General features: G+C 41.8%; 1 protein-coding gene across 10 annotated transcripts in view; it reads right to left on the bottom strand.

Moving 5' to 3' along the window:
* CREBBP (CREB binding lysine acetyltransferase) overlaps positions 1 to 23,102 on the bottom strand; it is a 131,353-nt gene that overhangs the window by 93,342 nt on the left and 14,909 nt on the right. For 9 of the 10 annotated variants that reach the window (XM_089896245.1, XM_089896243.1, XM_089896242.1 and 6 more), the window contains exon 2: positions 12,709 to 13,421. The exons of the other annotated variant lie outside the window; for it this stretch is intronic. In XM_089896245.1, coding sequence (XP_089752371.1) covers positions 12,709 to 13,421 — 713 coding nt within the window. The remainder of the gene's footprint in view (positions 1 to 12,708; positions 13,422 to 23,102) is intronic. 10 annotated transcript variants of the gene reach the window in all.

The following is a 23,102-nucleotide window of genomic DNA, read 5'->3' as shown; positions in this document are numbered from 1 at the left end:
CAGCAGGCGGACCCTCAACCACTGTGCCACCAGGGAAGCCCAAGCAACCCGATTTTAATACTTACTATAAAGCTAAAGAAATAAACAGATCAATGGAATGGACTAGAACAGCGGTGGGCAGACTTTCTGTAAAGGTCCAGCTAGTAAATATTTTAGTCTTAGCAGGTGACCTATGGTTTCCATCCCTCATTCTTTTTTTTTTTGCTGTACGCGGCCCTCTCACTGTCGTGGCCTCTCCCGTTGCGGAGCACAGGCCCCAGACGCACAGGCTCAGCCACTATGGCTCATGGGCCCAGCCGCTCCACAGCATGTGGGATCTTCCCGGACCAGGGCACGAACCTGTGTCCCCTGCATCGGCAGGCGGACTCTCAACCACTGCGTCACCAGGGAAGCCCCCATCCCTCATCCTTTTATTTATTTGTTAGTTTGTTTTTTAACCAATCGTTTAAAAACATAAAAACCATTCTTAGGTTGTGGGCCAGATCTGGCCCATAGGCTATCGTTTGCTGACTCCCAGACTACAGTCCAGAAACAGACCCCTCCTTATCCAGTCAATTCCATTCCTAGTTATTTATCTAAGAGAAATGAAAATTTATATGTCCACACAAAGACTTATACAAAAATGTTCACAAAAGCTTTATTCTTAACAGTCCAAACCGGAAACTACCACAACATCCATGAATAGGAGACTAGATAAGCAAATCATGGTATATTAATACAAAAGAATACTAATTAGCAATAAAAATAACTACTAAATTCAGGCAACAACATGGATGAATCTCAAAATCACACCGTGAGCAAAAGAAGCCTCACCAAAAACAAACCAAAAAACCCACATTACAGAATTCCATTTATATGAAGTTTGAGAACAGGTAAAACTCATCCATGGTGAAAGAAATCAGTAGTGACAACAGACATGGGGGTGGAGAGAACAGGTAAAGTGAGGAATACAAAGGAACTTTCTGGGGTAATGAATATGCCCTGTATCTTAATAAGGGTATGGGTTACATGGGCATGAGTTTTGACAAATCAAACTGTAACACTTAAGATCTGTGCATTTCACTCTATGTAAATTATACCTTTAAAAATATTAATAATGGGGGGCTTCCCTGGTGGTGCAGTGGTTAAGAGTCCGCCTGCCGATGCAGGGGACACGGGTTCGTGCCCCAGTCCAGGAAGATCCCACATGCCACAGAGTGGCTGGGCCCGTGAGCCATGGCCACTAAGCCTGCGCGTCCGGAGCCTGTGCTCCGCAACGGGAGAGGCCACAACAGTGAGAGGCCCACGTACCGCAAAAAAAAATAAAAATTTTAAAATTTGAAAAAAAAATTAATAATGAAAGTAAAACAATAAAATATTTAAAAAATTAATACATGTAGGTCTTTAACCCCAGATCCTAATTGTTGACCTTTAGTTAGAAAGTAACAAAGCTGACTGGTTTTTCTTACAAGTATACTCTTCAAAGTAGTCACCCTGGAGACCTATCAAATCAAAGTACTCAATGCTGCTATTATGCAAAACATTCATTCAGTTTGTGCTACAGAAAATAATCAGTTACAAAGTTAACTGGAAAAAAAAAGAAATATAACTCCAACTTTGACTTTAAAAAGAGATACATAATTATAGATAAAAGACTGCTAGGGAAAACATCAAAAAGTTAACACCAATTATGAACTGGGTGATAAGATTATGGTTTCTTCTCTAAACTTTCAATTTTTGTACAATCAACTACTTTTATTACTAGAAAATAGTTCTCTGAAAACAGTAGGAAAGCAGTCTCATCACTTCAAATGTGATTATCTCAAATCCTTTATGTAAGAAAGCATCTAGCCAGCTAACTAACCAATCTTCTCTGAAAGGTTTACAGTAAACCCAGACACTGTGGTTAAGAACTATATATACACCATCTCATTTAATCAACACAATTCTATGAGGTAGATATTATTGCTATCCCCTCTTAATCCATACAATTCTCAAAGGCAGATACTATTATTATCCTCATTTAAAAGACAAACAACTAAGACCCAGAGTGATTATATTATTTTCCCACAGCTAATAATTAGTGGAGCCTGAACTTGAACTCCAGAGGCAGCTTACTCCAGATCCCAACCTCTGCTCTTAAGCACTTGGCTGTACTTCATCTGGGGAAGGCAGTTTGAGCTGCTGAAGCGGCTGCTGCTGCTACTAACAATGATGATGATAACAACAACAATGACAGGAGTTGTTGACAGGTCAGTACAATCTGTGGGTAAAGCCATTAAATATACATATACAACCTCATTTAATTAAAAAATTTAAAAATAAATTCATGGATAATTATCATGGGAAGTTCAGTAAATCCTGAATCACATATTCTCCATTAAAGTCATGATACAATTATTGAGCCAGTGCAAGACTGCTTAATATTTCTACCAAAAACCTGTGCCTACAGGAGCTATATAATTATCACACAGCACACTGTATTAATTCAAAGCTTTCAAACTTTTAATTCTATAAACTGACCATTTACCTCCATTGTGATCTTTTTCAAAAAGGCCAAATTAGGATTTACTTAATGAAAAACTTCCTTGTTTCCTGTGCATTATTTCAAGGATCAGATGAGATGACATTACATGAGAAAGAGAAAAGGATCAGACAAATGTACAGTATTATTTCTCTTGCTATTAAATGTCAGAAATGTCCAATTATCATTCCAAAATAGAGAAGGTGAGTCACTTATTCTGAACAGCCAATTTGGCCCTACTCCTCTCTTACTGACCACATGCGGCTAATCTATCCCTTCGGCACGCCAATTCTCGGAGTGTGGTCGCTAATCAGCACAACCACTGTCACCTGGGAGCTGGCAAGAAAAGCAGATTCTCAGGCCCCACCCCAAACCTACTGAATCAGGAACTCTGGGGAGGCCCAGCACTCTGGGTTAACAAGCCTGCAGTGCCTGTGCTGGACACCAAGTCTGAGAACGACCACTTTATCTTATCTGACCAAAATATTGGTTGACTGGATCCAGGGCGGTCTGGATCTAAAAATCAAAACCTTCACCCCAGAACTTCCCTGGTAGCGCAGTGGTTAAGAATCCGCCTGCCAATGCAGGAGACACGGGTTCGAGCCCTGGGCTGGGAAGATGCCACATGCTGTGGAGCAACTAAGCCCATGTGCCACAGCTACTGAGCCCTCGTGCCACAACTACTGAAGCCCACGCACCTAGAGCCCGTGCTCCGCAACAAGAGAAGCCACCGCAATGAGAAGCCCACGCACCACAACAAAAAGTAGTCCCTGCTTGATGCAACTAGAAAAACCCCACGCACAGCAAAGAAGACCCAACACAGCCATAAATAAATAAATAAATAAATTTATTTAAAAAAAAAAAGCAAAAACAAACCCTTCACTCCTCAGGGAGAGCTCTACGGAAAGCTAGCTCCCCATTTTCTGACCACTTTCTAAAAAAAGAACAGGGCTTCCCTGGTGGCGCAGTGGTTGAGAGTCCGCCTGCCGATGCAGGGGACATGGGTTCGTGCCCCGGTCTGGGAAGATCCCACATGCCGCGGAGCAGCTGGGCCTGTGAGCCATGGCCGCTGAGCCTGCGCGTCCGGAGCCTGTGCTCCGCAACGGGAGAGGCCACAACAGTGAGAGGCCCGCGTACCACACAAAAAAAAACAAAAACAAAAAGTAAAAACAAAAAAATAAAAAAAGAACAATATTCCAAAAACCTTATAAAAAAATAAGCCCTAATCTAACCTCCCGTGAAGAAGGCTTACCACACAAACTATTTTGGTCCCTTATTTCCAATACATTACTTATAAGAAAGGACTGAAAGGATTTCTAAGGTTGTAAAAGCATTTATCAACCTCAAAACTATAGAGTCTGGACCCCTTGCCCAGATCAAAATACCTTCCTCTTTCAACCAGTGTCTGGCTTCCCTCTGCCACCTTCTCTGTGCAGAGCAATAACTCTCAATACCTCTAGCCAGGAGAAGAACTTGAGCGTATGGCTTCCAATTCCCACTTAAATTTATCTTTTTTTTTTTTTTAAAGAGATTTATTTATTTATTTTATTTCTTTTTGGCTGCGCTGGGTCTTAGTTGTGGCACGTGGGATCTTCACTGAGGCATGCGGGATCTTTCACTGTGGTGTGCGGCTCCTCCCTAGTCGTGGCATGCAGGTTTTCTCTTCTCTAGTTGTGGCACGCGGGCTCCAGTTGAGGCGCACGAGTTCAGTGGTTGTGGCACGTGGGCTTAGTTACCCCGCGGCATGTGGGATCTTAGTTCTCTGACCAGGGACTGAACCTGAGTCCCCTGCATTGTAAGGCGGATTCTTTACCACTGGACCACCAGGGAAGTCCCCTTAAATTTATCTTTAAATATCTTTTTTGCTTTCCTCCTAAAAGGCAAGTGTTTGGGTTATTTTCTGTAGAAAACAAGAGCGTGCTACTGAAAAGATAACATATGAGGTTTCCTACTGTTGAAACGGAGGCACACAGAATGAAGGGAATAGAGGGAAGCTGAGTAACTTTCCACGATCACACAGCACAGCCAGGATCGGATCCCATAAAGTCTGGCTAAGGGTCTCTTAAATCACTAACCCGTGCAGCCTGTTCTTGGATCAGTTTTACAATCTGTATTTTAATAAAAATTCTTTTTATCCAGGCTTTACAATTAATTAAGAGTTATACAAAAATTCTTACAATTTTGGACTTCCCTGATGTTTTTGATTATTTCTACTTTCTCATTCCTAATTTTGTGTCTCTTAAAGAAAACATTTAAAATAGGAAACATAAGCCATTTCAACAACATGGCAATAATGTTAACATGGCATGATATATTTTTTTTAATGAAATAATTTCTCCTCTCCATTCTGTGTGCCTCCATTTCTAATCTGTAACATGGGAATAGTACCCACTTTATATTTTTTAATGAGAGTAGAAGTTAAACATTTTGAGTTTTTCTTCAGAATAAAAATATATTTAGACTTTTCTAAAAGAAAAATATATTGACTCAAGAGACCAATAGTCTAATGGAGTATTGTCAAAGATCTTAAGTCACCCTCGAGGAAAAAAGCTTCAAGCCCATACAGTTGTACAGATGGTTTCTCAATTCTTCAAGGAACAGATCATTCAAATTCGAAACTGTTCCAGAGAACAGATGTGACCAGCTTCCAAACTCTTTCCGACCAAATTAACACAACCCTGATATCAAATCCTGACAAAACACAAAAAAGAACTACAGATCAATCTCACTGTTGATTAGTGAGAACCAAAAATTCTAAATGAATGCTAGCCAATAAAATTCAGCAAAACGTTAACTTTCAATTTCACAATTACAGAGATGGTTCAGTTGGATAGTAGAAACCTACTGAGATAATTTGTCACATAAATAAAACAAAGGAGAAAAAAAAAATCACAGGGTAACCACTATAGATGTCAAAAGGGAATTGACAAAATCCAGCATCCAATAAATGAATAATAGATTACACCCCAATTTTAAAAGACTGAAAACCAAAGCTCACATTATACTTAATAATAAAACACTACATACATCTCTATTTAAGTCAGATACAAGACAGGGATTCCCAAGAGCATAAACACTGGTAGAAATACTGCCAAGAAGACAAAGGTATCAGTAATGCAAAAGATGACTGCCTACTAGGAAAACCCAAGAGAATCACCTGAAGAAGTATTAGAATAAACAAGAGAACTCCATTAAGTGGCCAGATTACCAAATTGACATGTATATATCAACATCTTTCCTATATTAAAACAACAGTCAATTAGGTAATGAAATAGAACTCATCTCTAATAGCAATGATAAACCCATTAATACATCCAGAAACAAACTTAATAAAAAGGGTGTATTACCTATATAAAGAAAACTATAGTATGCCTCTGAGCAACATAAGACTCCATGAAAAGACAAACCTTGTATGTACAGGATAAGACAACTTGGAAAGCCACAAAACTGTTAGAATGTCAAAATCCCCCTTAAATGGTTTATAAAATGCAATATAATCCCAATCAAATCCGAAGACTTTTGTTTGATTTTTAGGAATCTGAAAAACAGTCCTAAAGTTTATCTGAAACAGAGGTTCTCAACCCCGGCTGCCATGAAAATCATCTGAGGAACTATAAACTATATCAATGCTCATGCCATGCCCCAAAGATTCTAACTTAATTGGTCTACAGTAGGGATGAGGCATCACATTAAAAAAAAAAAAAAAACCAGGTAATTTTGATGCACAGACAGGGTTGAGAACCATACATCTAGAAGAGTATCTTATAAGGACAGCAAAGAAAATACTGGATTCTTGAAAAAGAGTGAAAGGCAACTGGCTCTATCATATGTTAAAATTCATTACACAGGGCTTCCCTGGTGGCGCAGTGGTTGAGAGTCCGCCTGCCGATGCAGGGGACACAGGTTCGTGCCCCGGTCTGGGAAGATCCCACATGCCGCGGAGCGGCTGGGCCCGTGAGCCATGGCCGCTGAGCCTGCGCGTCCGGAGCCTGTGCTCCACAAGGGGAGAGGCCACAACAGTGAGAGGCCCGCGTACCACAAAAAAAAAAAAAAAAAAAAATTCATTACACAGCTAGGGTAATAAGTTTCTGGCACAGAATAAATAAAGATCTGTGAAACAAAAGAAAAAGTCCAGAAATAGGCCTAAACTCTGTATGTTTGAAAGCTGAATAAAATATACCAAAAATGATGTCACTGCAGTTGGGGGTGGGGGGGAAGCTGGATTAGTAGTATCTAAATAAATGGTACTGGGATGACTATAATTTGGAAAAATGTATATAGCTAGATTTCTGTATCTCACTCAAGCCAAAATAAAGTCTGAGCTAAAGATCCAAGGTTTAACGGGAAAAAATACAGAATGTTTCATAATTTTGGAACATAAATGCATTTCCAAACATGACATAAAACCCAAAAGCCATAAAGAAAAAAAATGGATAAATTTGTTTCTATAAAAACTGAAAACATCCATTTGGTAAAAACTCAGAACTATCGGGCTTCCCTGGTGGCGCAGTGGTTGAGAGTCCGCCTGCCGATGCAGGGGACACGGGTTCATGCCCCGGTCGGGGAAGATCCCACATGCCGCGGAGAAGCTAGGCCTGTGAGCCATGGCCGCGGAGCCTGCGCGTCCAGAGCCTGTGCTCCGCAACGGGAGAAGCCACAACAGTGAGAGGCCCGCGTACCGCCAAAAAAAAAAAAACCAACTCAGAACTATCATATTGTAAACCTATGTGGCCATTCTCCTGGTAAAACAGACTTTAGCAAATAAAAAAGGGGGAGAAACTTTCACTCATTAAAAGACTTTAGCTGTTTTTTTTAATTATAATATTTTCAGTCAAAAAATTGAACCATTTCATATTTTTAAATTATTATGCTTGATTTTGCTTCTCCCATCCTGCTTTATGCTTTGTTTCTATTTTTTTTGTCTTTAGACTTTAGCTTTTAATATACAAAGAATATAAAGAATACAAACCAACAAGAACGGGAAACCATGCAACAGAAAAGTTGACAGAGAATACAAGCAACAGCAAAATACAAATGCCCATGAATTTATGAAAAGACATTCTGCCTAAGAGACAATCTGCCTAAGAGAATGGCAAATCAGTAAAAGAACAGTATCAGTGTTGGTGAGAATTTGGGGCACAGGGACTCATTCACTTTGGTGAGGGTGTAATTTGCATAATGTTTTTGGAGAGGATCTGGCAATATCTATGCTTATTAAAAATGTCAATATCCTTTAATCCAGAAATTTCACCCCCAAGAATTCATCCAGCTGTTACACTCAGCTGTACAAAGATATATATACAAGTCAAAAATTGTGATAGCAGCAAAACACTGGAAACAATCTAAATGTACGGATACTGGGGCACTAGTCCTATAAATTAAGATATAGCCAAATCAGGGACTTCCCTGGTGGTGCAGTGGTTAAGAATCCACCTGCCAATGCAGGGACACAGGTTCGAGCCCTGGTCCAGGAAGATCCCACATGCCACGGAGCAACTAAGCAAGCTGTGCACAACTACTGAGCCTGAGCTCTAGAGCCTGCGAGCCACAACTACTGAGCCCGCGCGCCTAGAGCCCGTGCTCTGCAACAAGAGAAGCCACCGCAATGAGAAGCCCGTGCACTGCAATGAAGAGCAGCCCCTGCTCGCCGCAACTAGAGGAAGCCCGTGCGCGGCAACGAAGACCCAATGCAGCCAAAAATAAATAATTTATTAGAAAGAAAAAAAAGATATAGCCAAATCAGGGACTACTACCGTACCATAGCTAGTAAGAAGGACTGAGAGCTCTATCTAACATGGAACAACTTCCAACTTACGTTGTTCAGGGGTGGAAAGGATGTGTATGTCTACATTTATACATGGTGGGGGTTGGGGGGGAGACAGAGAGACAGATGTTATACCATACTACTCTTCATGTTTAGAAGAGATAGCTACATACACACACGCACGCGCACACACACACACCCCCTTTCTATACCTCTATATATACAGACCATCTCTGGCAGGATAGATAAGAAACAGTAGTTGCCTTTGGTGAGAGAATTTGGGAGAACGAAGGGTCAAAAATTAAGGGAGACCTACCTTTTCAGTTCTTATCCTTAGTGCTATTTTTTAAAAATTTGGCTGTTAGCTGTTAAACCATGTGCATGATTTCTTCTAAAAACAAAACGTTTAACAAAGTCTTTGACCCAGTAATGTCACTTTTCAGAATTTATCCCATGATGCGTGTGGATATGCCTACACAAGGATATATTCACTGCAGCACTGTTTGTACTAATGAAAAGTCAGAAACAATCCAAATGTTCATCATCAGAGGAGTACATAAATTATGGTGCATCACAAAATGCAATACCTTACTATCAGTAGAAAAAAAGGAAAAATCTGCACACACAGCATGGAAAGGCATCCAGGGTATATAGTTATGTAAAACAGCAAGGTGCTTATGTACTGGGTTGGCCAAAAGGTTTGTTCAGTTTTTTCCTTTTTTTCCCTGTAAGATGGCTCTAGTAGTGCTTAATTGTCTTTAACTTCATTTGAAACAATTTTGTTAGATTGTATTGTAAAAGCTGTCATGTCAGCGTGCATTTAAAAAAAAAACATTAAAATTGGTGAATTTTTGTGTAGCCATTTTAATACTGAGGATGAAAGGAAAAAAGCAAAATTTTTGGCATATTATGCTTTATTATTTCAAGAAAGGTAAAAGCGCAACTGAAACGCAAAAAAAGATTTGTGCATTGTATGGAGAAGGTGCTGTGACTTGATAGAATGTTTCAAACGTGGTTTGCAAAGTTTCATGCTGGAGATTTCTAACTGGATGATGCTCCAGAGTTGGGTAGACCAGCTGAAGTTGATAGCGATCAAATCGAGACTGAGAACAATCAACGTTATATACCACACAGGAGACAGCTGACACACTCAAAATATCCAAATCAAGTGCTGCAAATCATTTGCACCACAGCTTGGTTACGTTTATCGCTTTGATGTTTGGGTTCCACATAAGTTAAGCAAAAAAAACCTTCTTGATCATATTTCTGCATGTGATTATCTACTGAGACATAACAAAAACGTTTCGTTTTTAGAACAAATTGTGGCGGGCAATGAAAAGTGGATACTGTACAATGATATAGAACGGAAGAGATCATGGGGCAAGCGAAATGAACCACCACCAACCACACCAAAGACTGGTCTTCGTCCAAAGAAGGTGATGTTGTGTATATCTCCCTTGGGATTGGGAGTCCTCTATTATGAGCTCCTTCTGGAAAATGAAACGATTAATTCCAACAAGTGCTGCTCCCAATTAGACCAACTGAAAGCAGCACTCAACAAAAAGTGTCCAGAATTAGTCAACAGAAAACGCATAATCTTCCATCAAGATACCACAAGACCACATGTTTCTTTGATGACCAGGCAAAAACTATTACAGCTTGGCTGGGAAGTTCTGATTCATCTGCTGTATTCACCAGACATTGCACCTTTGGATTTCCATTTATTTCGGTCTTTACAAAATTCTCTTAATGGAAAAAATTTCAATTCCCTGGAAGACTGTAAAAGGCACCTGGAACAGTTCTTTGCTCAAAAAAAAGTTTTTGAAGATGGAATTATGAAGTTGCCTGAAAAATGGCAGAAATGGCAGAAATGGCACAAAACGGTGAATACGTTGTTCAATAAAGTTCTTGGTGAAAATGAAAAACGTGCCTTTTATTTTTACTTTAAAACTGAAGGAACTTTTTGGCCAACCCAATAGTTTGGTTCCATTTCATACTAAAAAAGAATCTGTGTTAATATATCTGTATAGATAGAAGTGGTTATCTGTAAGGAGAGAGGGGCTGCTCTTTTTTTTACTATTTAAATTATTTTATAGGAAATCTGCATTTCCTTTTAACAATAATTTTTAAAACAAAATTACCTTTGTAAAAATGTTTCTTTTCCCGAGTGCATTTTAAAATCTTATTCCGCTTAAAATGAACTTGTCTCTTACTCCTACTATCTGTCCACCACTATTAGTTCTTTTGTCCCAACCAAAGGCCATGACAACCTTTCAAAAACGCCAGTTCCCACTCCTCCTTCGCCATCAGCCTCTTTAGGGTACCTACAGGGGACAGAGATGGCTGCCCGCAAAGCACTAATGTGGCTCACTTTCCACAGAGTGAACACGAGCTAAGTGTCGTTTGAAAGAAAGATCACTCTGTACAAAGGAATGAAAAAGTTGGCAGAGGAACATGGAGTGAAGGAGACATTATCAGCAAAGCCCAGGCTATAGGAAACCCCCAGAACAAAAAAATAAACGAGCAAAACAACTAGATTCTCCTACAGATACGTTGTAAGACTCCTAGAGATTAATAAATTCTTAAGAGCCATATCAACTGAATAAAATATAGGTTATTCAGAGCTGGGGGAAAAAAGTCTGTAATAACAAATCATGACATACGCAACCATTGGAAATTTGAATATTCAGTGGACATTGATGACATGAGGAAATCATTTATTTACATGTGAGAGTGGCACTGTGCTCAGGTATGCCAAGTCTAACTTCTAGGAATATATATATATTCTATCAATGGCTCTCCAAGTGTGGTGGAGGGACTCAGTTCCTTTCAGGGGTCGAAACTATTTCCATATAATACTAAGACATTATTTGCCTTTTTTGCTCTCATTCCCTTACAAGAACACAGAGGAGTTTTCCAGAGGCTCTGTGACATGTGATATCACTATACTTAACGGCTAATGGAATGTGTGCTTGTGTTTTAAAATTCTGTTTTAGTATCTAATGTGGCTAATATGGACAGATATATCCACATTTTATCCACTTGGGCCCCTCAATAATTTTTAAGATTACTTAAGAGTCCTATGTCTACTTTTGCATGTGACTTAAATTCTCCAAAATAGTTTTTCATAACTGGGCAGCGTGGACAAGAGTGATGAGTCAATTAGGAAGGAACAAACATCAATCTATCCATGAACCCTAAGCCCACAGAAATCTTTTCTCAACCCAACTCCGAAAGGCACATTCACACACAGACCCCTCTTCAAATGCCAGGGACAACTAAAAATTAAGTTCATATTCCCCCTTAATAACATTTCAAAAGAGATAAATGCAATTTTAACGTTTGGAATTACTTCACCTTTACTTAAGTGAAAAAAAATTCCTCTTCTTACCTAAGCCAGTCACAGGGTTCACAGCTGTCACCTAATGCTCGCATCAACCTTGTGGGGAAACTGTGCTCTACTGTGATCTCTCCCTTTCCCTTATTTGGGACTAATCAAATCCAAAGAACAGCCCAAACTGTTTTACTGTTCTGGAATCTGCTGTACCAAATACTGCCTGAAACAGGTGCACTGGTGGCTGTAGCTGAGAAGACTTTTCTCAGTGCATCTCGGTGTTTGGCGCTCCAGTGGGATCAGCCCGCCCTCTTTCCCTTGTCAGCTCTCGCTTTCCCAGTGGTCTCCTATCTACCCTGGCATCTGCCTTCCCTGTTCTCCACATTCAGTTCCTACGCTACACACCAGTTGCAAGGCCTTCCCTGGAGCAGAGCTCTCAACCCCGCACAGGCGTCACACCATCTGCAGTCGGTAGCTTTGCACTTCTAACAAGCTCCCAGGTGATGCTGATGCTGCTGGTTCGGGGACCCCACTTTGAAAACCTGAGTTTCCTCTGGGACCCGAGGCCCCATGCTGCCCCCTGGCTCTGCCATGTTACCTCTTCCCTGTTAACCACGGCAGGTAGCTGACCAGCTTGGAACCTAGCTTCTTTGTTGGTAAAACAGAGACTGTGACAAAAGACACTTCACCAGTTGGTTGTAAAAAGGGAAGGGCATGAAGAGTAACGACTTGTTCGGCTGCGTGAAGTGAAGGTAAAGAGCCTTTACCGGATTCACTGCTGCAACAAAAAGCTGATTCCCAGCAGAAGCTGCCTCTTTCAACCATGTGGTTCTATTTCCACACATTCTCCTCAGAGGCTGAAAACTGGTTATCAGTCCAAACTCATTCCCTAAGTTTCAACTGTCTGACATGCAAGCTAGCCTATCGCTGGCTTCTTCAACAATTCCCACTTTAAAGGCACGGGGCAGAGATCTGTATCCTGGAAAGAAGGGCACTAAATACCAAATCTGTCTCTTCCATGTGGGAGGGGCAGGAGGAAAGCCTAAAGGAGGACAGGAATGTGACCCTGGTTAATAGGAAGAATTCAAAGCACTGAAGCTCACTTACCTTGCTCATGCCTCCGGCTTGCGCTGTGTTCAGTCCTGCATGGCCGGCCATTTGCGGTGAAACTTGAGTTAACGTCTCAGCCAGCACGCTGCTCGCGGCCCCCTGCATGGCCGGAGTAGCGTATGGCATTCCAGCTCCCCTTCCTCTGCCAGCAGCCCCAAGAGATCCATTCATGACTTGCGCCTGCCCTTGCTGGGCCGGGTTCATTAAACTATGGCCAGAGTTACTATTGAGGAGGCCTGGGTGGGTCTGGTTAAAATTAGCATTCATGCAGATACCAGGTCCTGTCTGTGACGTGGCAGGGCTGCTGGTCACCAGCCCCACTTGCTTTTGTGCTTGAGGATTCAGTGCTTGGGAAGCAGGGGGAGTGGGCCCAGAGGTGCTGGCTGCCTGTTTGGGAAGGCTGGGGGCTGAAGAATCTCCCTGGTTCAGAGGGCTCTTGCCCATGGCACCCAGACTGGCCATGTTTGCACTGTTCGGCTGCCCCTGGGCCTGGCCTCCGAGGCCTTGTTGCACGGGGCTGCTGGAGCTCACATTTCCTATTCCTGGGTTGATACTAGAGCTGCTGCCTCCTCGCAGAAGCTCTGACAGTTGTTTATGTTTGGAAGCAGCATCTGGAACAAGGTTCCCACTGTTTAAAAGGCCTAATTCTCCTCCATTGGGGATCAGCTCATCGGGAAGATCATTTTCCAAGTCAAACAATGATCCAAAATCTAGAAATTAAACAAACGGAAATGAGAAACTGAGCAACCATAATAGCTCTCCAACTGTCATATGTTACTATGATCTTAACCTAAAGGGGCGTTTAACATGAAACACTAGCATGTCTTAACAGTAACATCAAAATGATCTGAAAGTTCATTTGGGAAAATAAAACAGGAAGAATATTTTTCAAATTCTGAAGAAGGGAAAGTTAAACAGAGATAAAAGGAAGGCTATCTAAAATGATAGATTTTATCATATATTCTAAAACAATAATAGTGCAGTATATGGCAAATGCAGATATACAAATTAAAGGAAAACAATGGAAATTTAACTAGTTCACTGAATTATGATGTTAAAATGCTTTATAAGAACGTATGTGTGTAAAATAGTAATTGGGCATCAGGTAAGACGAATAGTAATTTGAGGAAATTAAAGTCTAGCCTTAAGTGATTACATATTTAAAAGGTAAATTATCAAAAAACCCCAACCTTAACAGAAAATGAGATTTCTCAGAGTGCTGAAGCTACAGGAAATGAAAATAAAGACATATATAGAAACTAAAAATAATTGAAAGTAAAAGAAAATAGGAGCTTAAAAAATACTTGAATTATACAGAAAGGGTTAAGGGTCAATTTTACAGAAAGATTCTAAACACACTGAATCCCAAGAATAAATGCACAACGGATATAGCAGGTAAATATCACAAAGGAAGATAAAAAACAGTAAACAAAATAGACCATCCTTCCTAGTAATCAAGCATGAAAATGAAAGCAACTCCTTTTTTCCAGTCCCTCTCAAAGTAACACTTCTCTAATGTGGCCTATATATGTCATCTCTAGTTCCTCACTGACCAGGCACTGTCCAACCCACAACAACCTGGCTATACATGCAAGTACAAACGACAAGATATGTACAAGTACATTCATCATAGAATTACCTGTAACATCAAAACAAATGCAAACAATACCCAGAGGTAGTTTAACTTAGTGGTTATTACAACTCTAGACCCATACTGCCACCATTTGAACGCCAGCTCTGCTTCTTGCTCCCCACTTACTAGCTGTGTGACCTTGGTTAAGTTAGAGTTTTTGTGCCTCAGTTTCCCTATCTAGAAACTGGGAGTGATAATGGCTACTACACCTCATAGGGCTGTTGTGAGGACTAAATGAATTAATAAATGTAAAGCACTTAAACAGTGCCTGTGGATGCTAAGTGTTCAGAAAGTATTAGCTATTATTATTACTGTTATCCAATAACAGAGGTTTGATAAATTGCTGTATAATACTATAAAACACTATACATCTATTAAAATAATTATGAAGACTGTACAAATACAGGAAAATGTTATGTAAAACCATGCAAATGGAAATTGTACGCAAAATAGAACACAGAGTAAGATTAGAACTAAAGTACGTGCGTGTAGGCAGTAGCTGGAAAGTAATATGCCAAAAATAGAGTCGTAATGGTAAAATGGTGGGGTGATGTGTCCATGTGGCTTTAAAAAAAAATTTTAAAAGCCACTCCCCCTCCCACCACCCACTTTTAGAAAACTGAAAATCTTTTTCTCCATGGCGCAAACCCTTCTGACTGCTTCCCCCAACAACCTCCTCGGCTGGCTGGCCGGGATGTTCCTTTTAGGAAGGGCAACACCTTCTCAGGCAAGGAGCAAGAACTGCCACAATCACCTTCCCCTTCCAGGTGACACAATCCCAGCTAAGGGAACTGAAGGCAAGTCAGCCAAGACAGTTCTGGAGAAGGTTTTCCCTCCTATTGGTAAGGGATGCTCAGAAAAAGATCTCTCTTTTCCTCACTGGATTTCATCATGGGACTGTGGCAACCCTCTTCAACCAGGAGAGGAGACACTGTTCAAACACTAAGGATGGGGCTTCCCTGCTGGCGCAGTGGTTGAGAGTCCGCCTGCCGATGCAGGGGACACGGGTTCGTGCCCCGGTCTGGTAAGATCCCACATGCCGCGGAGCGGCTGGGCCCGTGAGCCATGGCCACTGAGCCTGAGCGTCCGGAGCCTGTGCTCACAACAGTGAGAGGCCCACGTACCGCAAACAAAAACAAAAACGAACACTAAGGAGGGCTGCAGAAAAAATACAAGCACCTGGGTTCATGAAGCCATCTCTAGGCTAAATTATCCAACTCTGGAAGCCTCCCCATCTTCAGACTTCTCGTAATGAGAGAAAATAATTTCCTATCATTTAAGCCATTCTAGTTGGAGTTTAAAGGTAACTTGCAGCTGAAGGCATCTTATCTCCATCACGTCTGTGAAGTTCAAACTCCTTCACACGGCACATCAGTAGGTGGCCCCTGCCCACTTTCCAGCCCTTCTTTCCCAGGCACCTCCTACCTTCCAGCCACAATACCGTGAGCCAGCACATGTATTAGCAACCTTTCTTCTGGGTGCACTCTCTCTCAGTCTAGAAAACCCCACGTCCAGCCCTCCCTCAGATTAAACAGTGACTATGAAGACTTTCTGTAGGCTGCCCCTGCAGAACTGACCAGTTCCTTTTCAGCCTCCTGCGTTCTCTGTGCCTACATGCCTCATAAACCACCTCGAACACATACTCATTTCTTCCTGCCTGACTGTAAGGGACTAGATACTCCTTGCAAGTGGATATACACATACTCTGTTTTGTAGAACCTGTGAGAGTAGCTGCAGACACCATGAGCCCTTCCTCCCAAGTACTTTATTTTGTGCCTCCTAAGAACACCCTTTACACAGCACAGTACATTTATAAAATTCAGGAAATTTAACCTTGATACAACACTTAATATACTGATTGCCCTTACTCAGATCTGGCCAGTTGTTTCCCAAAACGCCCTTTATCACACTTATTTTTCCTGATCCAAAATCTGATTCTGGATCCCAGCGCACTTAGTTGTCATGTCTTGGTCTTCTCCTTTACTCTAGAAAGGTTCCTCACACTTTGTCTTTCGTAACTCTGAGATTTCTGAGGAGGGTAGGTCAGTTGTTTTGTAGAATGCCCCTCAATTTGGGGTTGCTTCCTCACGATTACAGGACACTCAACTATGAAGAGACAACAGGACTCGACTCCTGGATACAGCAGACACCTCTGAGAGAACCACTGACCAGGGCGTGCTGCTAGCGACAACCCAGCTCCTGTGTTTCCAGGTGGCTTTGTGGGTTCCATTCCACAGCTTTTATGCTATTGTATTGTCCTGAACCTGGAGATTCCCTAAGGTCTTCAGACACAAAGACCACATGAAATAAAGTAAGAACAAATGAAAACAACACTCCAACATAACTAACATTTCTGTTTGTTGCCTTCCAGGTTCTGTCCACATGTACACACATTTTTACTCAGTAATCTCATTAAAAAAAAAGAAATCAGTGACCTCCCTGGTGGCGCAGCGGTTAAGAATCCGCCTGCCAATGAAGAGGACGCGCGTTCAAGCCCTGGTCTGGTAAGATCCCACATGCCATGGAGCAACTGAGCCTGTGCGTCACAACTACTGAGCCTGCACTCTAGAGCCCACGTGCCACAACTACTGAAGCCCGTATGCCTAGAGTCTGTGCTCTGCAACAAGAAAAGCCACCACAACGAGAAGCCCGCACACCACAATGAAGAGTAGTCTCCGCTCACTACAACTAGAGAAAAGCCCATGTGCAGCAACAAAGACCCAACACAGCCAAAAATTAATTAATTAAAAAAAAGAAATCAATGTATGTGTGTGTTTAATGTAATGCTTCTTAATCTATGAACGTGAAAATGAAACTCATTTAAACTAGAAAATGGAAGCCGTTATGATAGAGATCATGTTTCCTCCCTAACTGCTGGGGAGGAAATTAGGTGTCAAGCACTATAAACCAGAAGAAGGGACTGGGCTACTAATATTGTACACGTAAAGCTTGGAACAACCTGCTGACGCTCCCCTGACTGACTCTTCCAAGAGTGCCAAAGCACTTTTCCTAGGAGAGGGCAGACAGGCCAGGACAAGAGCAGGTAAATGCAGAAGAACATGGTCTCTAGTCCAGTGTAGGAATTGGAATTGGAAATGGGAATGCAAAAACAACACTTGCAAGTGGAACACAGGAGTTCAAATCCTGTCTGAATCAATTAGCCCTGTGTCTTTGGGCAAACTGCTTAATCTCCGTGCCTTAATTCCCTCAACTGTAAAACAGGGACAATGGTACCCCAGGGCTACACGACGAAAGCAGGAAAGGAGTGCTCTGTGCCACAGATACTGGTTATTTTATTTTATCCTGCACAAAAACTTTCTTACCTTTAAAAATTCACCCAGCGTGCTGCCATTCTCAAATTGACTGATTTTCTTTAATGGTTTAGTCTTGTTCTAGTCCAAATGCACATGCACCTTTTACGGCTGTAGCAGGCATTATGTCTGCTTGTGCTCACTTTTGGTTTTGGTTTTTATTGGTCTGCCACAATTTGTCCGCCTTAACTACTTTTTCTCATCCTGCTTCAGTCCGAGCACATCTCACAGCTGTTTGGGCTCAGAAAGGGTTGACAAATTCTGCTATGTCCTCACCTGTGCAGTCCAAACACGTATGAACCTGTCTACAACCACATATATGACGTATAGCTTTTTTAACAGACAAAGCGGTTGTGTAGGGCTTGAGGAAGGCACATCCATACCATCACCATCACACCCACACCATCACCCTTTTCTCACCATTACTTTCTCCTGTTCTCTAGTTCAAAACAAAACATTGATAAAAGAGAGCGAAGCAGGAAAGCCAGGCTGTTGCAACATAACACAGCTGTGCTTTCTACACACCAAGTGTCCCAACACACAGGTTGGGTAATACCAATCTGAATCATCGGAAGTTCCTAAAATTCAAGATAGAGCGCCACCACTTCCAATCCCAGATAAATTCCTTTCTTTCCACCAAGTCACCGGGGGACGGACCAAGGAGAGAGCAAAGCTGAGGCTGAACGAGATTCGAGGACACTCCACTTTCCAGGGGTTCACCTTTAGCAGAAGATGAGCTCTGTCACACAGCGAACAGCAGACAGCCTGTCACACTGCCACCGCTGGGAACAGGAACTCTCTCTCTTCGGGGGCTTCCTGGTTGCATCCAGGAACTTGAGATAGAACATACACATTTGGGGGAGTCACCCTCCAGTCACCAGCTCCCTGAGGAACCACAAATGACTCTTCTTGGTTTGAAGGCACTTGGGGAGGGGGCGGGGCTGAACCTCTTCCCTCCCCTGGTCTCTGCCAGGTCTCACAGAGACCTGCCCAAGAGCCCCTTTCAATTAAGCTGACCTGAGAAAAGAAGCTACGAGCTCCCCAGTCTCTATCACACTGAGGTAAGGATGGGGTGCCCACAGCAGCAGCTTACGAAGGAGAAAGTCAACCAAACTTGGCCCGCCTCAGGAACGGAAGGTCTTCATCACGTGCGACCACGAGGGACCTTTCCCTCCTAGACCACACGCAGAGACCTTGGTCCAGGGGATGGTCACACCACACACTGACAGACATGCTGCAAGACCCATTCTTATGCATCACGATCATAAGTCAGCATTTCACCTTAAACAAGGAATGAACTACTATCAAGTAGGCTGAAAAAAGCTTTTCATTTTACAAAATCAAATATCAGGCAAGTGACTGACTCAATCTGTCCAGCCAATAACATCCGAAAACAGTTTTGTTTGAAAGACTTGTTTCAAATGCAACAGCTAAACAAACCATCTAGAAAACACATCTTCCCTCAAGTTTTCTAAATTCTCCTCTTTCTGTCATAATACCTTATTTTCTCTTTTGAATTGTATTTGGAGCCCCAAATTCTCTGTATTGGCAGAACTGATTTTTCTCCCAAAATGTGTACAAACCAGTTTATCACACCTGGTATTGGCCAGAAGTATGAACTTTCCACACTCTAAAGACATAATGAATGAGTCTTAAAATCGTATGATCAACTTCTTGTTACAACTCACGAGGCTGTAAGTACCTTGAAAGCAGGGATCCTGTCTACCCAGCACCTGCCATACAATGCTTAGCATATAGAAGGCCCTCAACAAACATCTGCATGCTGAATGAGAGAATGAATTACAGAGAAGAGTGCCAGTTACAGATGATACACAATATCAATTTTAACAAGTTACTTGTCTAGCCAAAGATATCAAGTAGTAATCTTAGCATCTATTACTAGTTTCCTAAAATAGAAACAAAGAACAAAATTCAACAATGAATTTTCTTGAAATGTTACATTGTTCTACTCATCCTTCTCCTTACACCTCTTTCCTGCTGCCTCTATCTTCCAGAAAACCAGCCAAGTCTATTTCACTCTCTGGCTACACCTCAGCATCAATGACCCTCTATCCTATGGTTGATGCAAGGATTAAATGGCACGATGGAGAACGAGAGATGGTAGTGTTAGAAATAAACTACATAAGAGTTTTGATGCTGTTTTGTGTTCATGTTTCTCTACTTCTGAGCATGAAACTCCCCTCCCACAGATATCTTCTCTTCCCCACTCACCCCTATTCCTACCTGCAGTCCTTATTCCCTGTGAAAAAGGTCTGCTTTCTTTAAAGTTTTTTCAGAATTTCTCTACATTTTCTTTGGCATTACTTGTACTATAACCATGACTACCTAAATGCTTCTCTTAAATCTTTCAAAAGCTGAGCAATTTTACTTATCAACCCTGGAAAATTTTACAAGAAGAATTTTTAATTCCTGAGTCAAAACTGTATACAAAAAAACTTGACCCAAAAAGGGTAATGCATCCTGAAAAAGCTCACATCTAAAGATGAGGAATCCATAGAATGGTAGACATTTTCACAGGGTTATAAGTCTTAGATGACCTGGAGGCCATTCTAGGTCTCTTCAGTGCATTTATTATTACTAATTAGACACTGACAACACAGGAAGAACAGTCTGGGGTAGTGAGAAAATTGCCCTGCCAGAGCTTAATTCAGGTCCGTCTCTGTCACTCACTCCTCCTCCCTCCTATGTGTGCTTCCTCAGATCTAAACTGGAAATGAAAATAGTACCTGCCTCTAGGATCACTGATGAAGGAATTAAATCACACAATGTGTACACAGCACTTAGCCTGTCATGCAGTAAGGGCTCAATAAGTATTAGTCATTATTATCACTATCACTGTCCCATCTTCCGAAGTTGCTATGAGGACTGAACGATACACACACATCAAGGACTGGCACCCTATGCCTGGTACAGGGTTCGTGCCAACAATCATCTTTTCTGTAAGGTAAAGCCCTAATAATCTGATGATTCTACTAGAATTAAAGCTTACTTTGCTTTGAAAATTCTTGGAGACTATGCAAATAAATAATGGAACAACTCTCCAACAATGAAGAATTAAATTTTTTTTTAAAGGAAAAGAAAAGGCACTGTTTTATTGGCATTTATGCCATTACAAATAAACTTTATCTAGGCATTTAATCAAGTTCCTAAAAGACATCTTTTATTTTTTTTACAACAATTATTAGGAAACAATTAAAAGCAAATTCTTTCTAAAACCTTCTGTGATTAAGGCTTCTTTTATGTAGATACATAAATTAGTACAGAATGGGGTTTTACTTTATTCTGAACAATGATTTTACACTGAACAAAAAAATATGTCCTTCCTCAAGATCACTATCTGCTTCTTAAGAGTCAAAGTGGGGTTGGCTGGGCAACCCCACCTCCTCCCAGGCCTTCCTCAGTGGGAGCAAGTACCGGCTCTCAGGCCTTCGTTCTGTGCACGGCGGACTAGGCTCACTTGAAACTTGAATAAAAGGATTATAAGACAGTCCTGAGTGGAAGTTCTCTGTCACACGGGATCCTAAATCAGGAGAGTCCTGGAATTGCAGCCAGCCTCCTATCCTCATCTGAGTCACTGAGAGGTTCCCAGGAGATGCCATTCTCAGACAGCTAGGACAATTTAAAGTTTCCTAAGTGTGGTTTGTGTGCTGCCTCCCTCAGCCCTGAAGGGAGGAGAAAAGCCTTCCTGGGACAAAAGTGGGAAAGAAGGTACTATCACAGCAGCAACCACCACTAAACCAACCATAAACCACCCAGCAGCCCCGAAACGCAACCAGGTGGTTTGGAGTAGAAAGGGGCTCACTGTTCTCCACCATCATGGCTGAGAAGGGCACTAGGACCAAGGGGAGGCGCTGCCTAGCCACCCTGCAACCCAATTAAAAGTCCTAGAGGAGGAGGAATGTGGGGGCTGAGCTAGGATTCAACCTCTGCACCCTAACCCCAGGTGCTGGGCCACCTCAGACTACCTGGCCACAATGTAAGTACAGGCAAGCAGACAGCCAGAGACCAGGTCCCCTGGCCCAAATGCTGGGAGCTGTAGCTGGCAGGCAGTAACACCAAGTCAGGAAGAAGGGGAAAGACCTTCTGGACACAGAGGTGTCAGTGTACAACATATGGAAGTGTGTGGGCTATCAGAAAGCCCACAACAGGGGCTTCCCTAGTGGCGCAGTGGTTGAGAGTGCGCCTGCCGGTGCAGGGGACGCGGGTTCGTGCCCTGGCGCGGAAAGATCCCACATGCCGCGGAGTGGCTGGGCCTGTGAGCCATGGCCGCTGAGCCTGCGTGTCCGGATCCTGTGCTCCGCAACGGGAGAGGCCGCAGCAGTGAGAGGCCTGCGTACTGCCAAAAAAAACCCCAAACAAACATAAAAAAAAAAAACCCTGTCTCTAAATAAAGTTACATTCTGAGGTACTGGGGGGTTAAGACTTTAATATATATGTTTAAAAAAAAAAACAAAAAAAAGAAAGCCCACAACAGAAAATGAATGCATGAAGTCCAGAAAGTACACCAACATCCAGACAATGGAATATTATTCAGCACTAGAAAGAAATGAGTATCAGGCCATGAAAAGACATGGAGGAACCTGAAATACACGTTACTACATGAAAGAAGGCAATCTGAAAAGACTAAATACTACATGATTTCAATTATATGACATTCTGGAAAAGGCAAAACTATGGAGACAGTAAAAATAATCAACGATTGCCAGGAGTCTGCTTTTTTTTGTGGGGCGGGGCAGGAAGCTGGGGGAGATACAGGAGGAATACAGGGGATTTTTAGGGCAGTGAAAATATACTGTGTGATAATATTATGATGGATAAATGCCATTGCACATTTGTCCAAACACACAGAATGTACCAAACCAAGAGTGAACCCTAAGGTAAACTATGCACTTGGGATAATTACGATGCATCAATGTAGGTTTATCCATCGTATCAAATGTACCACTCTGGTGGGGGATGCTGATAATGGGGAGGCTGTGCACGTGTGGGGGCAAGGAGTATAGATGGGAAATCTCTGTACCTTCCCTTCAGTTTTGCTGTGAACCTGAAAGTGCTCTAAGAAAATTAAGTCTTAAAGGAAAAAAAAAAAAGTATGCCATTAGATTACAGATAAATCACAAGCAGCTGAGAGGTACAAAATGCCAGAGAATCACAAGCTGAAGAATAACTTGAGTATTTATCAACTATATTAATAACTAACATACAAAATATCCAGTGATGTCTATGCTGGGTTTAAGTGTGCTGCTTTTAAAGCTTTAAGGATCCACCAACACACAAGCTCTTGGAGGACAGTTTGATGATATGATCAAAATTACAAATGCATATTCCTTTTAATCATTAATTCCATTTTTAGGAATCTGTTCTATAGATATACACATAACTGTGCAGAGCTATTCATTAAAGGACTGTTTGTGACGGGTCAAGAC

This window comes from Delphinapterus leucas, chromosome 15, assembly GCF_059928025.1.
Source record: "Delphinapterus leucas isolate spDelLeu-1000000601 "Yukka" chromosome 15, BTC_Dleu_Yukka2, whole genome shotgun sequence".
Taxonomy (NCBI): domain Eukaryota; kingdom Metazoa; phylum Chordata; class Mammalia; order Artiodactyla; family Monodontidae; genus Delphinapterus; species Delphinapterus leucas.
Note: the sequence above shows the minus strand (reverse complement) of the source record. Positions and strands in the feature narration are given on the sequence as shown.